Here is a 14171-nt window from a genome sequence, read left to right as displayed (position 1 = left end):
GCTGAGACCCCAGCTGGGTGGGGGGAGACACAGGCAGGGCAGGGGATCTGTTGGGAGTGGCAAGGTGCTTGGTAAGGAAAGTCTGGATGAGCCTAGGCAGCCTTGTGAGCTGATGGCTGTGTCTAGTCAGCAGGGTGGGAAGGCGAGGAGAGTGGAAGATGAGTGTCCCTGGACCTTACCTGTTAGCTGGGTGGAAAATTGTGAGAGTGAAGGAAACGTGCCTGTGTCTGTCAGGGGTATTGACTTGCCTATGGAGCGAACTACGCTGATCTCCAAGCAGTTGTCTGTGACCAGCCTTGTGTGCTGGGACCAGGGGAACGAGATCCCAAGCTGTGTTTCTGGGAAAGGAGAAAGTGTGTCCCGCTCTTCTTCATCTGTGGAGTAGACAGAAGGGGCCTTTCAGCCTGTGATGGTTGAGGGTCGTGCAGTTGTTTCAGAGCTGGTTCTGGATTCAGCTAAAGCCCAGGATGGGAATGGCCCTAAGTTTGTGTCTGCTCGGGAGAACGGCCCTGTAACTAGGTTGCATCCAGTTAGGGTCTATGTAAAATCCCAGAGACCAGACAATTCTGGTGCTTGTATTTTGCCTGTTGCTAGTTTGTTGTTGGGAAAGGGTGTAGCAACTCTGTCTGATCAGGGTGAGATCCTAGCCAGGGCACAAGGAGAGAGCATGAAGGTGATGTGATTGTGTTACCTACTGAGGGTGTGGAAACCTGTAGCAAGAAGGAAAAGATTCCTGAGCTTGTATGTGGCAAAGGGAAGGAGAATGCTTCTAACTTTTTATCTAGGAAGTCTGTCGGTTTGCCTGAAAGGGGATGGTGTAGGAATCTGCCGGATGGGCTAGAGGTAATTCTGGATGTAAGGGAGACCCAGAAAGAGTCTGTTGTTGTTCAGGAAAGTGTTCCTCTAGAGCAAGCCCTCGTTAAAGAGGGTAAGAGCAGAATTTCTGTGAGGGGTGAATTGTTGCATAGAAAAGCCCTAAGGAAAGGAATCCTCATGGAGTCTTTGCAAGCAGTTTACTGCAACTGAAGGGTGTGAAAGTGATTTAATCAAGAAAGTTTCAGTTCCTAACAGCCAGAAACTTTCTGTTATGAATGGATCCACTGACTTTCCTGTTGAAAGATCCAGTGTGGATAGCTTTGAGAAGGTCTCAGATGGGGTGAAAGCTGTTAAGAAAGTTAAACAGTCCTATTACCAAGTGGCTGTGTTTGGCCAGCTTGTTGGGGAGAAGACCCAATCCCAGTTTGACCTCCTGGGGTTTTGGAGGTGGCCAAAGGGCACGGGCCGCATAAACCTTCCCACATGCAGCCAGCGAGTGCTATCGACCACCCCCGACCTAAGGGAGGGCGTGAAACTGGAAGGGCCTGGTGTAACTCCTCGCAAGGAATGGGAGAGATGCTGGGGCATCCATGGGAACGCTGGTGGCTTCGAACTTCCCCAGGTCACTGGCTAAAGTGAATAGTATGGGGGTGCCTCAGTTTCCCCTAGGCAGTTCTTAAGTATCTAGGTGGTGGGGTAAGGGTGTATGATCGCTGCAGAGCCCTAGAGGGCAGGTGTGTGCAGAAGTCTGGACACAGAGAATGGCCGTCACCCTGTTTCCTGGCAACTGATGGCCTGGGCCCTTCCCCCCTGCCAGGTGAGAGCTAAAGGGTTGGAGAACAGAGGAATCAGGTGACCTCCTGTCCCAAGGGACAAAGCCCAGAGGAGGAGGGGCTGGAGGGAGTTTCAGTTTGGGTCTGGCTGGGGACCTGGAGTGAAGTGCAGATGTGGTTGTCTGGCTCACTGCCCCCCAAAATGGACCCAGCTGAGGGATCCTGTTCTCTGCACCTACAAGCTCTGTTTTAGACCATGTTCCTGTCATCTAATAAACCTCTGTTTTACTGGCTGGCTGAGAGTCACGTCTGACTGTGGAGTTGGGGTGCAGGACCCTCTGGCTTCCCCAGGACCCCACCTGGGCAGACTCGCTGTGGGAAGCGCATGGAGGGGCAGAGGATGCTGAGTGCTCCGAGGCCAGACCCAGGAAGGTGGAAGCAGTGTGAGCTGTGTGTCCTGCAGACAGGCTGCTCACAGAAAGGAGACTTCCCCAGAGTCCTGCCTGGCTTCGTAGGGAGCGCCGGGGACTCTGTGACACAGGCACCTAGGGATATGAGGGGGCATCATTTTGTGGTGTTTAAACATGGCCATAGCCAAGAGTTCAGCAGGATCCCTACCTCATGATTGGGTCACTGTACAGTGTGAATGAGAAGTATGCTTCATACACGCCATGTGGCCCCATCTAGACAGGGATTAATGCCACATTTGCCAGAGGAGTCTGACTTGCTTTAAACCTCACTCAGGCTAACTTGGTTTGAACATAGTTTGGCCCAATTCACTCTGGCTGACCAAGCCATGCTTAAAACCCATGTTGCCAAAACAGTCAGCCCTAGTGTGGCTGGGCCTGATCCTGCTCCAGCTTGGCTCTGACTCCAGGCCTGGGCAGGTATCTCTCTCCATGCTATGACTCACGCTTCTTGTATCCATTTCCCCTTGGTGTCTCCCCCTCACATGCAGGAATGTGAATCTGAGAGCAGTGGTCCTTTCCCTTTGTAAGTCTTTCTCCAGAGACGCCCTGTCTCCTGCTTGCCTTTGGATTCTGGTGTTTCACTGACAGAAACTTCCATGATCCCTCTGCATGTGACACAAGGCAGCGACTTACTCTTGAGATTTCAGTTTACCTGGTAGCTAACAATGGGGAGAAAGGTCACTATCCCGCCCTCAGACTCAGCTCTCTAGAGATGATGGACTCCCCATTACTAGTTGAGGCTTGCAAGGCAGCTGGAAGAGACTTTGCATTTCTGCCTCCCGGTTATTTGCTCTGTAAAATTACCAAGTTGTAAAAGTTGATTGAAGGCATCAGTGGGTGTGACAGCAATTAGCTTCGCTGAGGAAAAGCAGTATGTACTGCAGCCCGGTCAAGAGCACTCAGGGCAGCCCAGTCCAGCACTGGCTGAAGAAGCTGCCCCACGACCAGCCCCACCGCTGATCCAGAGCAAGAATCTGGTTAGGGTCTGATGATGTCACCTGCGAGCGCCAGGTACGGCACTGCACACGCAGCTCATGGGAGCGAGTCCCGTCCCTGCCTTTAGTCGCCGTCGGCACGGGGCTGCCTGTCCTTCACTCTGGCTCTTGGCCTTCCTGTGCCCGTGGCTTTGAGCAGTGCTTCAGCGCAGAATCCTGTCCTGCGGTAACACGGTGAGATCAGCACCTGTGAGTGCCTTTCCCTCCCCCCATCCCGTGTCCGGCATGGGGAAAGGAGGCAAAGGCCACTGAGGGAGGTGGAGTTGGAGCAGGGATTACGCCTGGGGAGCTCTGGTGCCCTGTCCTGTGGTCTTCTGTAAATGGTCACTGGAAGGCAAAAATAGCAGAGCTGGGCTGATAGCGTTAAACCTGCAAAGGTGCTTTGAAAATGCACCAGCTGGTTCAGTGAACATACATCCTGCTGTGTCAGGCAGTAAGCATGTTAACGTATGTCCTGCTGTGTCTTTGTGAATGATCAGCGTGTTAACATAGGACCTGCAAATTAGCAGGCAGTTAGCCCTCCTCGCTGTGTGTTAGCAGGCAGGCAGCGTGTTTGGGAGGGTGAGTGTCTTACTGGGTATCTCGCATGTTTGAGTTAGCATAGGTTCAACCCACCCCCCATCCCCAATGAAATCGTAAGGCCGATGACCCATGCAGCACTGTCGTCCCCCCTCGTCCGCCCCCCCCCCCTCGGCATCACTCATGTCTCTAGGGAACTGAGCCCAGGTCACAGCAGGGCACCAGACCACTTCACCAAAGCTTGGTTTCAGTTTTCCTTTTCAAGTGGCTGTGTGCGTGTCAAGCTGATGGTAGCGTTCAGTGAATACTTGAAGCCAGGGTTTTCGGTTCCTGCTGTCTCACTGCGCAGCCTGTGGGGGAAGGGTACATTCTGCTGCTGAACTCCTTTCCTTGGGCCCGTCTGCTGCTGCACCTCACAGCAAATCCACACTCTCTAGTTTTGCATTTGAACTTTCAGTTCTTTCTGCAGCATCAGAGATATACACACCCTCCCCCCCCACCTCCCCCAGGCTGCAGCATCTCTGCTTCTTCCCAGCTGAGCCTGCGTGAAGAGTAACTGATGGCCCCGGGCTGCACCTTTGGGTCAGATGGGCTTGCTGGGTCTGCAGCCCAGTGGCCTGGCATCCTGGGGCTGATACGGGTGCTTCCGTTTCCATCCTTAAACAGGAAGTTTCCAGCGCCCTGTGTAGCTGTGTGTCACGCAGGCTGCTGCTGTGCAATACCAGATACCCTGGTGCGAGTCAGAGTCAGGCTACTCAGACCATGTCAGAGAGGCCACTATCCCTGGTGCCATCCTGAACTGGGGAGAGCTGGGCCAGCTGAGCTCCAGGACAGCCCAGCCTTGGGCTGCTGGCAGTTAGCAAGGCTGTTATTCCTGGGTGTTCATGTGATGGGGGTGCTGAGGTTATTTGCTTCTTTCTCTTTTATTGATGCAGCCTGGAAACCTGTGTTCATGAGGCGAGTTACTGGGGGATTATGTCATGGACCGTTAGCTGGGCGCTTCTCCCTGAGCAGGGGAACTGACTTTAAGCACCCTCGGCCTGTGTTAGCCAGCAGGAACTCATGTGTGCCCTAGTTGGATTTTTTTTCAGGGAGGGGATAAGAGGACATGCCTAATTCCCTCCCCTCCCCCCGCCCTCTTGGGGTGGGAGAGGGCTTTTCTGCAACATCACTGGTCACTCTCCAGGTTGAAGCTCCCCGGCTTTGTGGAGGATTTTGCAGTTTAATCCTGACCCCTCCTGTTTACTCCCAGCCTCTTCTCCCTCAGGTGTATGAGGGCTGGCTAGGGGGAAAGCATATCTCAAGGTGGGCTAGGAATGAGTCCCAGTGGCCACACGGCAGGAGCTGGGGCGGCACTGAGTCCTGTTGGTGTAGCTGCTGAATAAAGCCTCTGGGATCCTAAACAAGGCAGAAGATGCAGGCACAATTGCCATTAATTTTGGAGGTACCTCCTAAAAATCCACTCAGGAATGGGTGCGGACCCGACACCCAGCTGCTTAGCCAGGCTTGGCCCCTCACGCCAATCCCAGCTCCTGCATCGAGCTATATTCCTGCCATCATCTGCTTGTGTTCTAGACCTTGAGTGACAGACTAGAGACACCACCTCGTGCTGCTCGTGACCGGAAAGGTGGCTCCACTCACCAGTCCCCAGCAAGCTCTTTGCAGGCCTTTGAGTCCTTCCTCAGTGGGTGACACTGGGAGCCCCAATGCTTTGTGCTCCAGCAGCACCCACTCACCCAGCCACATCACTCCCGCACACCTGTGCAAGCCCAGGCATCAGCACACCAAAGTATTCGCACAACTGTGTTGAGTTGCTGGAACTGGGCATGCATGGTTTCATTTACACAGCAACCTGGGCCCCATAGAACTGCTGATATTAGAGCTGGAAAAGTCCTGTCACTGAAGCCATCTGCTCTGAGCCAAGGCAGGACTGGGCCTAGAGCCTGGGCACCAGGGACTTAGCGAATCTAGTTTGCAGTGACCCAAGCAAGGGGCTTTCCCATTTCCCCAACATCTCCGCAGCCTGGTAGCTCTCATAGGTAGGAAGTTCCCTTGATATTCAGCCTAGCTGTATCATTCTTTGTTCCTCCCAGCTTTGCTCCTCCAAGAATCATTCATCAGGGATGGCCGGTGGGGGCAGGGGTGTTGCCTCCAGGACATATTCCAGGGTGGTGTCCAGTCTAGGTTTAGGGGTGTTCCAAGCAGTGAAGTGCTCACTCTTCCCTTGGGAGATGAAACCCAGCCTAGAGCATAGAATTGGCCATATTGGATCAGAGCAATGGTCCATCTAGCCCAGTATCCTGTCTTCCATGCCAGTTGCAGAGGGAGTGAGCAGAACAGGCAATCATCCGAGTGATCCATCCCCTGTCGTCCACTCCCAGCTTCTTGCAAACAGAGGCTAGGGACACTCAGAGCAAAGGGTTGCGTTCCTGCCCATCCTGGCTAATAGCCACGGATGGACCTATCCTCCAGGAACTTACCTAATTCTTTTTTGAAGGCTGTTATGGTTTTGACCTTCACCATATCCTCTGGCAACGAGTTCCACAGGTTGACTGTGCATTGTGTGAATAAATACTTCCTTTTGTTTGTTTTAAACCTGCTGCCTCTTCATTTCATTGGGTGACCCCTAGTTCTTGTTGTTATGTGGAGGAGTAAATAACACTTACTGATTCACTGTCTCCACACCAGTCAAGATTTTATAGACCTCCATCGTATCCCCCCTTAGTCGTCTCTTTTCCAAGCTGAAAAGTCCCAGTCTTATTATTCTCTCCTCATATGGCAGCCGTTCCATACCCCTCATCATGTTTGTTGCCCTTCTCTGAACCTTTTCTAACTCCAATACATCTTTTTTGAGATGGGACAACGAGATCTGCACGCAGTATTCAAGATGTGGGTGTACTATGGTTTATAGAGAGGCACTAGGATATTTTCTGTCCTATTGTCTATCCCTTTCTTAATGGTTCCCAACATTCTGTTCGCTTTTTTGACGGCCGCTGCACATTGAGCGCAGAGAACTCTCTGTTTTCAGAGAACTCTCCACAATGACTCCAAGATCTTTCTTGAGTGGTAACAATTAATTTAGACCCCAACATTGTATATGTATAGTTTAGGATTATGTTTTCCAGTGTGCAATATTTTGCATTTATGAACATTGAACTTCATCTGTCATTTTATTGCCCAGTCCATCAGTTTTGTGAGATCCCTTTGTAACTCTTCAAAGTCAGCTTTGGACTTAACTAGCTTGAGTAATTTTGTATTGTCTGCAAATTTTGCCACTGTTTACCCCTTTTTCCAGATCATTTATTACTATGTTGACTAGGACTGGTCCCAGTACAGACCCCTGGGGGACACCACTATTTATCACTCTCCATTCTGAAAACCAACCATTTATTCCTACACTTTGTTTCCTATCTTTTAACCAGTTACTGATCCATGAGAGGACCTGCCTTCTTATCCCATGACTGCTCACTTTGCTTAAGAACCTTTGGTTAGCGACCTTGTCAAAGGCTTTCTGAACATCTAAGTACACTATATCCACTGGATGCCCCTTGTGCTCATGTTTGTTGAATTCTAATAGATTGATGAGGGATGATTTCCCTTTACAAAAACCATGTTGACTCTTCCCCAACAAATGTTGTTCATCTGTGTGTCTGGTAATTCTGTTCTTTACTATAGTTTCAACATTCCTGATAGTTTTCCTGATGTTCAGACTACATTTCCCTTCTTTTAGTTTGACGCCATTCCCCCTTGTGCCACTCTGTTCTTCGTTATTGGGTCCCCTTCTACCACGAATCATTCTTTCACTCAACTGAAGGCATTTAGGCTCAGATCCTCCAAGTCTTTAGGCACCTAACTCCCACTGAAATCAGTGTGAGTTAGGTGCCTAAATATCTCTGAGGATCTGGGGCTTTATTCTTTCCATTTTCCCTTCTGGCAGCCCACCACCACCACCCGCAGAGGCCTCTGCCCAGGGGAGTCAGAGGCATGTTTCTTACTCCTGCTGTCTTGAGGCAGTTAGCAATGCCTGTGTGATTGACTCGGAAGAGAGGGAGTCTGACTGATGGGCTCTTTAATTCTCTGCTGCTCCAGACACAGAGGAAAGCCCTGCTCTTGTTACATAAGGCTCCCTAGTTCATGCAGTAGCTGGGGCACAAGGTTGGGGGTCACAGCGGGGTCAGGTGGCTGACACACACTGTAACAACAAGGTGGTTAAAATTAGCCCACAGAGAGGAAACTGGCAGCATTGTGGAAGTGCAGAAGTTTCCTCTGCGCTGTAGCCTGGTGCCGTGGGGGGGTTCTCTGCGTGCCGCCTGCCAGCCCATTGCTCACTGTTGCCTGCCCGTCATGCTACCTCAGCCCTGCTTCTGTATTTCTGCTCTGCCCGCTGCCTGTGGTTGGTATACACAGTGTATCCCATAGCAACATGGGATCCTGACGGGCGCTGCTGCCCCATCACTTCCCCATGTGTGTTGAGCCTCTCAGTTGATCATCCGATGTGTGGGGTGCCCCCCATTCTTCCTGATATCTGAGCCTTGTGCCCTCCCGATGGGTGCTGGGCACTCAGGTTCACTGTGGTTGCACTGGAGTGAAATCAGCTAGACCCCATAAATGAACTACCTGGTTCTGGGGTCCACGAGTGGGAGCAAGCTGGGGCCTTCTGACTTGGGGAGCAGAATCTGGGCACTGCTTCCAGTGTAAACAGAGTAAAGTGGAGCCAGAACCATGGTGCGAAGTCCATGTGAGCAAGGTACAAAGAGAAGAGCAGGGCAGGGTTAACTCGTTGCTGTGAGCTTGGCCATCATAGGTTTGCAGTGGACAGGACAAACCATCGCCAAGGGTTCGGCTCTCCCAGCTGGTGTTCGAAAGGGAAAGCGGCAGGCAGGGAGAGTACAGGCGCAGTGCTCTGCTATAGCAGGGGAAGGGATTCTGATCTGCCCAAGGGCTGGGGCTTGGGGCCCAGGCAGAGGGTCTGGTGCAGGGCTGGGGGCTGTGTGGCACCAGAGGGGAGCGTTCCAGGCTCCAGTGCTCTGGAAACTCCATCTGAGAGTCTCATACATTTGATAATTACCCAAGCTATTGAATTGCATCCTGGCTAGCTCAGCCCTGACAGGCTCCCTGGTTATTTAGTGAGATGAGCTCATGGGCTGAGGCAGCAGCCGAGTCCAAGAGGTGCGTGGCTTTTGTAAAATGCCCCCACCTGCTGGCTCTCAGCACCTGTATCGTTCCCCTGACAGCTATCCGCTTGAGCCCTCCTGTTTCCATTGTGGGGGCTGTCAGGGGTTCCTGTTCTAGCTGAAATGAAACAGCCAGGAGAGTCCTCCTCATCCATCTCCCACTTGAGCAGGTTTTCAGCTCTTGGATGGGAATTCTGCCTGGGGGTGGGGGGCCTTTCCTTCAGCTCCGAACCAGGAACGGGCTCCAGGGGAGAGGCTGGAGAGGTGAAGCCTGTCTGCAGTGCACAAGCCATTCTGTGAGAGATGTCGGTGCCTGTGCTTTCATTAGCCTGCCCCAGTTCTCCTGCCCCTTGGCCACAAGCTCAAGGGCCAGACACTGGAGCTGGGCATCGGCCATTTCCTGAGCCAAAGGGGGATGAGTAACCATCCTCTCCCAGGTGCTCGCTGGGCCCTGCTGTATGCATCAGCACCGCTCGCAGCAGCTGGGCCCCAGGCTCTGAGGTTTCCCTTTGGTCAGTGGCTGACTGCCACTGCTCTCTGCCTTCCCTGGGCACTGACTCTGTTTTTCTTTCTCTCCCCAACCCCCTGATCCTCACCCCGTAGGTTATTGCAGCTGACTGCAAGAGGGTCACAGTTCTGAAGTATTTCCTGGAAGCCCTTTGTGGACAAGAAGAGCCTTTGCTGGCATTCAAGGGTGGAAAATATGTGTCAGTGGCACCCGTCCCAGACGCCATGGGAAAGGAAATGGGAAGCCAAGAGGGAAAACAACTGGAAGATCAGGTACCGTGCGGGAAGAGCGCGCCTCAGCGAAGGAAGGGTCACCGCTGTGGGGCCCAGCCCCTGCCGGCCCTGCAGCTCCCACTATTTATAGCCAGGGTAGCTGTGTGTGCATTCTGCACTGTGGCGGGGGGAGCGGAATGGTGAGCAGTCCTGGTCTCTCGAGTCTACTTTGCTTGTGCCCCTTCCTGCCAGTCCCACCCATGTGCCTCTGTCTTGCTCACTGCTATGAGTTCCAGATGCTGCTGTTTAATACTTAAAGGGGGAAGAGTTCTAATAACGTGCAGCGCGGGAGCCCGGCGAGGGGGATGTCAGGGTTCAGGCTCAGGATCAAGTTTACAGCCGTGGAGCTCAATGCGGCAGAGGCCTGAACTCCAGCCTCCAGCACACGCACAGGAAGAGCTGACATTGGCGCCCCCTCCCTCCCCTGCCTCTCACATCCTGATGTGATTAAGGAATTCTCCTCTTGTTTTTCTGCCCTTGCTTGTTCCTGTAGCCCTTGCTTCACTCCAGGCTCAGTGTGTGTGTTCAACGGCCCTGCCAGCCACGCTGCAGGTTGACATTTTCCTTGTGTTTAATCTTGCAGTTTGAAATGCCAGGGAACAGTGGAGAAAGGGAAAGGCATTTGGAGCTGTGGGCTGGGTGGCCCTGGCTCTGCCCATCCTCCTCCATCGGGGGCTAGAAAGACACAGAGCAGGTTAGAGTAGGGAAAATCCATCGCTGTGGGTGGCCTGCATTCGAAGAGTCCACTTAGCCAGTTCAGTTGTCCCCAGAGGAGGGCTGGGTGGAGCTCAGGCACCCAACAAGAGAGTGCCCTAGCTCCCTTCAGCCCCCCCTGCGATCTCAGCATGGCAGCACTGGATGTGTGTGGGAGCTGAGACCCTGACCTGCAGGGACACCGACCAGGCTGTTGGGAAGGACAGGCAGAGATCCCAGTAACAGTGGTCATAAGCCACTGTGATACACAGAGACTTGAATACTTCTGCTCTGAGATAGAGACAGACCAGAGAGAGAGAATGACCCATCTGGAGTTTTGTGGCACAGTTCAGTGTCTGCCACTCGGGCACCCTCACTGCTCTCAGCAGGGATTTCCTAGCAGCAGCTCTAACCTTCTTCCATAACTGGGCTAAGAGGCAGAGAATGGCACCCCTCTGGGCTAACCAGGGAGGCCTCTAGGCTGTCATTCCCTGCCCCTCTGGGCTAACCAGGGAGGCCCCTAGCTTAGCTGTGGGAACCTTTCTGTGAACTCCTTACGTAACCCATGAGCTTCTGCATTTGGGTCTGAGCTGAGCCTCCAGCAGGCCAACGTGACCATCCCCTGACCCTGGGCGAGCTTATTCCAAACCTGGAAACAACACTGCAGGCTGCACATCTGAACTATGCCCCTCACTGGAGCCACCATCTCTCTACCTCTCGCTGTGGTCTGTGCTCTCCTGAGAGGGAAGTGAGTCTGAGGGCTCCGTCTTCCTCCTTCCCATGGCTACAGGGTCACTCGGAGGGAAGAGCTGCTGAATGTGTGGCCCAGCCTGGTCTCAGTAAAATTACTGAGTGTGAAACCAGGAAGCATGAGGTGCCCAGTGCATATGTGAGCAGCTCCTGTGCTCCCTGAAAGCCGCTCCGAGCTGCGCTGAGGCTGGGGGTGCCCAGAGATTTAGTACACTCTGTCCCAGGCTGTCAGCCTTTGCCTCTCTTGCCAGGTCCAGGGGTTTGTTGAGACTTGAAAGCCTCATCCCCTGGCCTGGCAGTTGGTGCTCTGTGTGTGGCTGAGGCTTGTCCTGATCAATGGGAAAGTCTGAGGAGGCCCAGGACCCAAAGGGCATAGTCCCATGAAGACCATCTGAGCAAACCAAACTGACCTCCAAACACATGCCATATGGCATAAAGAGCAGGGGCTAACTTCCAGCACAGGGGCTTCCACAGGAACTGGAACCCAAAAACTCATAGACTTTAAGGCCAGACAGGACCATCATGATCATCGTGTCTGACCTCCTGTACATCACAGGCCACAGTGCCTCGTCCACCCTCTCTTGCAACAGACCCCTGACCTCTGGCTGAGTTATTGATGTCCTCCCATCACTGTTTGAAGACTTCAAGTTACAAAGAATCCACCATTTACTCTAGTTTAAACCTTCAAGTGCCCTGTGTAGCAGGGGAAGGTGATGGGAGTGTCAGGGTTCAGGCTCAGGATCGAGTTTATAGCCATGCAGCTCAGTGTGGCAGAGGAACTGCCATTTCCTCCTCAGCTCCAACACACTGACTAGTCCTGAGGCCCTTCCAAGGGAATTACTTGAAACAGGACAAGAAGCCCCCAATATGAGCCCTTCCCACTCAATTCCCTCAGGCAACTTCACATCCTTACTGGCCCAGACCAGCACACATGAACAGCCTGCTGCAGTCACCCAGGGTATCAACCACCATACAGGAGCTAGTCAGAAATTTAAATGAGTCAGCTTGTTAACTAGGAATGTGCTCGTGCAAAACCCAGAGGATGCTGTACGCCTTGCCTTGGAACCACGATGAGGCCAGAGGCCAAGTCCAATACAGAGCGTTTCTAGAAGGGTCCCACGGGGATCCATTCTCGACCCAACACTATTCAGTCTCTTGTCAGTGGTGTGGAAGAAAATATTAAATCCCTGGGGGTAAAGTTTGGAGCTGAGGCCCAGACTGGTGCAGTGGTGGATAATGGTGGGATAGGGCAGTTCTTGAGTGCAATGTGGATCACCGGGGAAGCTGGGCGCCTTTGGCCAACCTGCATTTTAATGCAGCCAAAGGCTGGGTCCTCCAGCTAGGAGACAGGAATGCAGCTCTCACTTACGGGGGGGCTGTGTTCTGGAAAGTGGGGACTCTGATAGGGACATGGGGTCATAGTGGAAACCAGCTGAAGCGATGGGCTGACTAAGAGGGCAAATGCAATCCTTGGCTGGATCCGCCCAGGAATATGGAGCTGGCGTAGGGAGGTGATCCCACTGCATACGGCCCATGGGAGACCATTACGGGGGTAGTGCTGGGGTCCACACTTCAGAAAGGACATGGGCCAGCTGGAAGGGCTCAGAAAGGAGCTGCAACGATTCGAGGTCTGGAAAACCTGCCTTACGGTGACGGGAGAGAAGCTCAGCCAGTGCTAGCCAAGAGAAGAGGAAGAGTGACTTGATCGCGGTCTGTAAATACCTACCTGGAGGAAGGTCTGTGAGCGGAGAGGGCTCCTCAGTCTAGCAGACAAAGGCTGAACAAGACCCAAGGGCTGGGAGCTGAAGCCAGACAAATTCAGACTGGAAATGAGGTGCCAATGTTTCAGAGTGAGGGTAACAGCTCACCAAGGGATGGGTGGATTCTCTGCACTTGGAGTGTTTAAATCCAGATTGGACTTCCCTTTTGAAAAGATCTGCTGTAGTACAGGCAGAAAGAACAGGCTTGATGCATGGAGCGCTGGGGGAAGTTCACTGGCATGAGTTACACAGGAGAGCAGACCAGACAATCTAATGGTCCCTCTGGCCTTGGAATCCCGGAATTTAAGTTTCCTTTTCGAGTGGCAGAAGGCTCAGTTTGTGTTTCCAGCCTTTATTACAAGTTTTTACTTGTGTTACGGTAGCATCTAGAGATCTCAGCTGCAGTTGGGGCCCATTGGTACAGACATATGATAGGAAGCAGTCTCTGCCCCAGAGAGATTACAGTCTAAATAGACAAGGCAGAGGAAGGGTGGTTCGAAAGGCAGCTGCATTCTCCCCATTCACAGAGGTTAAATAACTTGTCCAGGGTCACACCAGGAGTCTGGCAGAGCCTGGAACTGAAAGCAGACCAGCGCTTTAACCACCACACCCTCCTTACTCTAAGCCTCAGCTCTGGATTTCCTGGCCTTTCTGGTGTCACTCAGCCCTGTTGTGTTAACTGACGGTAGGTGGGGAGGAGGGTCATTTCCCTTGGTTTTTTGTTTAATATTTCCAGAAATAGACTGAAACCTCCGCAAGGAGTGTCAGAGAGCGGCGGGGGGCTGTGTGTGCTGGGAAGGGGCCTTCAGTGTCGCTGACTCTCACCTATAATGAATTCTCTTCTTCTGGTTTGTCTGGGTTTCCTGTAAGAAGGAGGATGACTTGAGGATCGAGGCATTTGAAGATGATTCTGAGGCTGAAGTCAGTGGAGAAGAGTTTGACATCAGGGAACTCAGAGCCAGGAAGCAAGCACTGGCCAGGAAAGTAGCTGAGCAGCAGCGTCGTCAGGACAAGATTCAGGTAGGGCACTTGGATCCCCGCTGGGAGGGTAGGATTCAGCTGTTCTCCATGTTGTGTCCAGGGGCAGGGAGCTACTGGGGAGTCTCACAGAAGCCTGAGCTTTCCTTCCAGGTCACATGGGGCCCAATCCTGCTCCAGTGGGAGTGAGTGGAAAAGCCTCCGTTGGCTTCAGAAGAAAGGGGCCAGGCCAAGGTGAATGCAAACCTGTCAGAAACCCAGGGACAAGCTAGGCCAGGCTGTCATTGTGCTGCCCCCCCGTGCGAGGTCATCCTCCGGTCAGGGATCTGCACTGCCAGGCCTCACGATGTGCGTGTCAGGGGTCCAGAGCTGGGCTCTGCATTTCCGCCTTGTGGGGGATCTCCGCAGTCAATTAAAGAGCCCTCTCAGGGAGATGCTGCTGCCCATGGCTGTAACCAAAGCA

The 14171-nt window shown here is 52.9% G+C and overlaps 1 protein-coding gene across 5 annotated transcripts in view; it reads left to right on the top strand.

Annotated features, from left to right (window-relative positions):
- The window catches only part of SMG6 (SMG6 nonsense mediated mRNA decay factor), a 165325-nt gene that overhangs the window by 133550 nt on the left and 17604 nt on the right, over positions 1-14171 (top strand). For 4 of the 5 annotated variants that reach the window (XM_073315355.1, XM_073315354.1, XM_073315352.1 and 1 more), the window contains 2 exons: positions 9351-9527; positions 13601-13750. In XM_073315355.1, coding sequence (XP_073171456.1) covers positions 9351-9527; positions 13601-13750 — 327 coding nt within the window. The remainder of the gene's footprint in view (positions 1-9350; positions 9528-13600; positions 13751-14171) is intronic. The other variant, XM_073315350.1, reaches the window with a different exon arrangement.

The sequence above is a fragment of the Lepidochelys kempii genome, chromosome 17 (assembly GCF_965140265.1).
Source record: "Lepidochelys kempii isolate rLepKem1 chromosome 17, rLepKem1.hap2, whole genome shotgun sequence".
In the NCBI taxonomy this organism is placed as follows: Eukaryota; Metazoa; Chordata; order Testudines; family Cheloniidae; genus Lepidochelys; species Lepidochelys kempii.
This window is presented reverse-complemented; position numbering and strand designations above follow the sequence as displayed.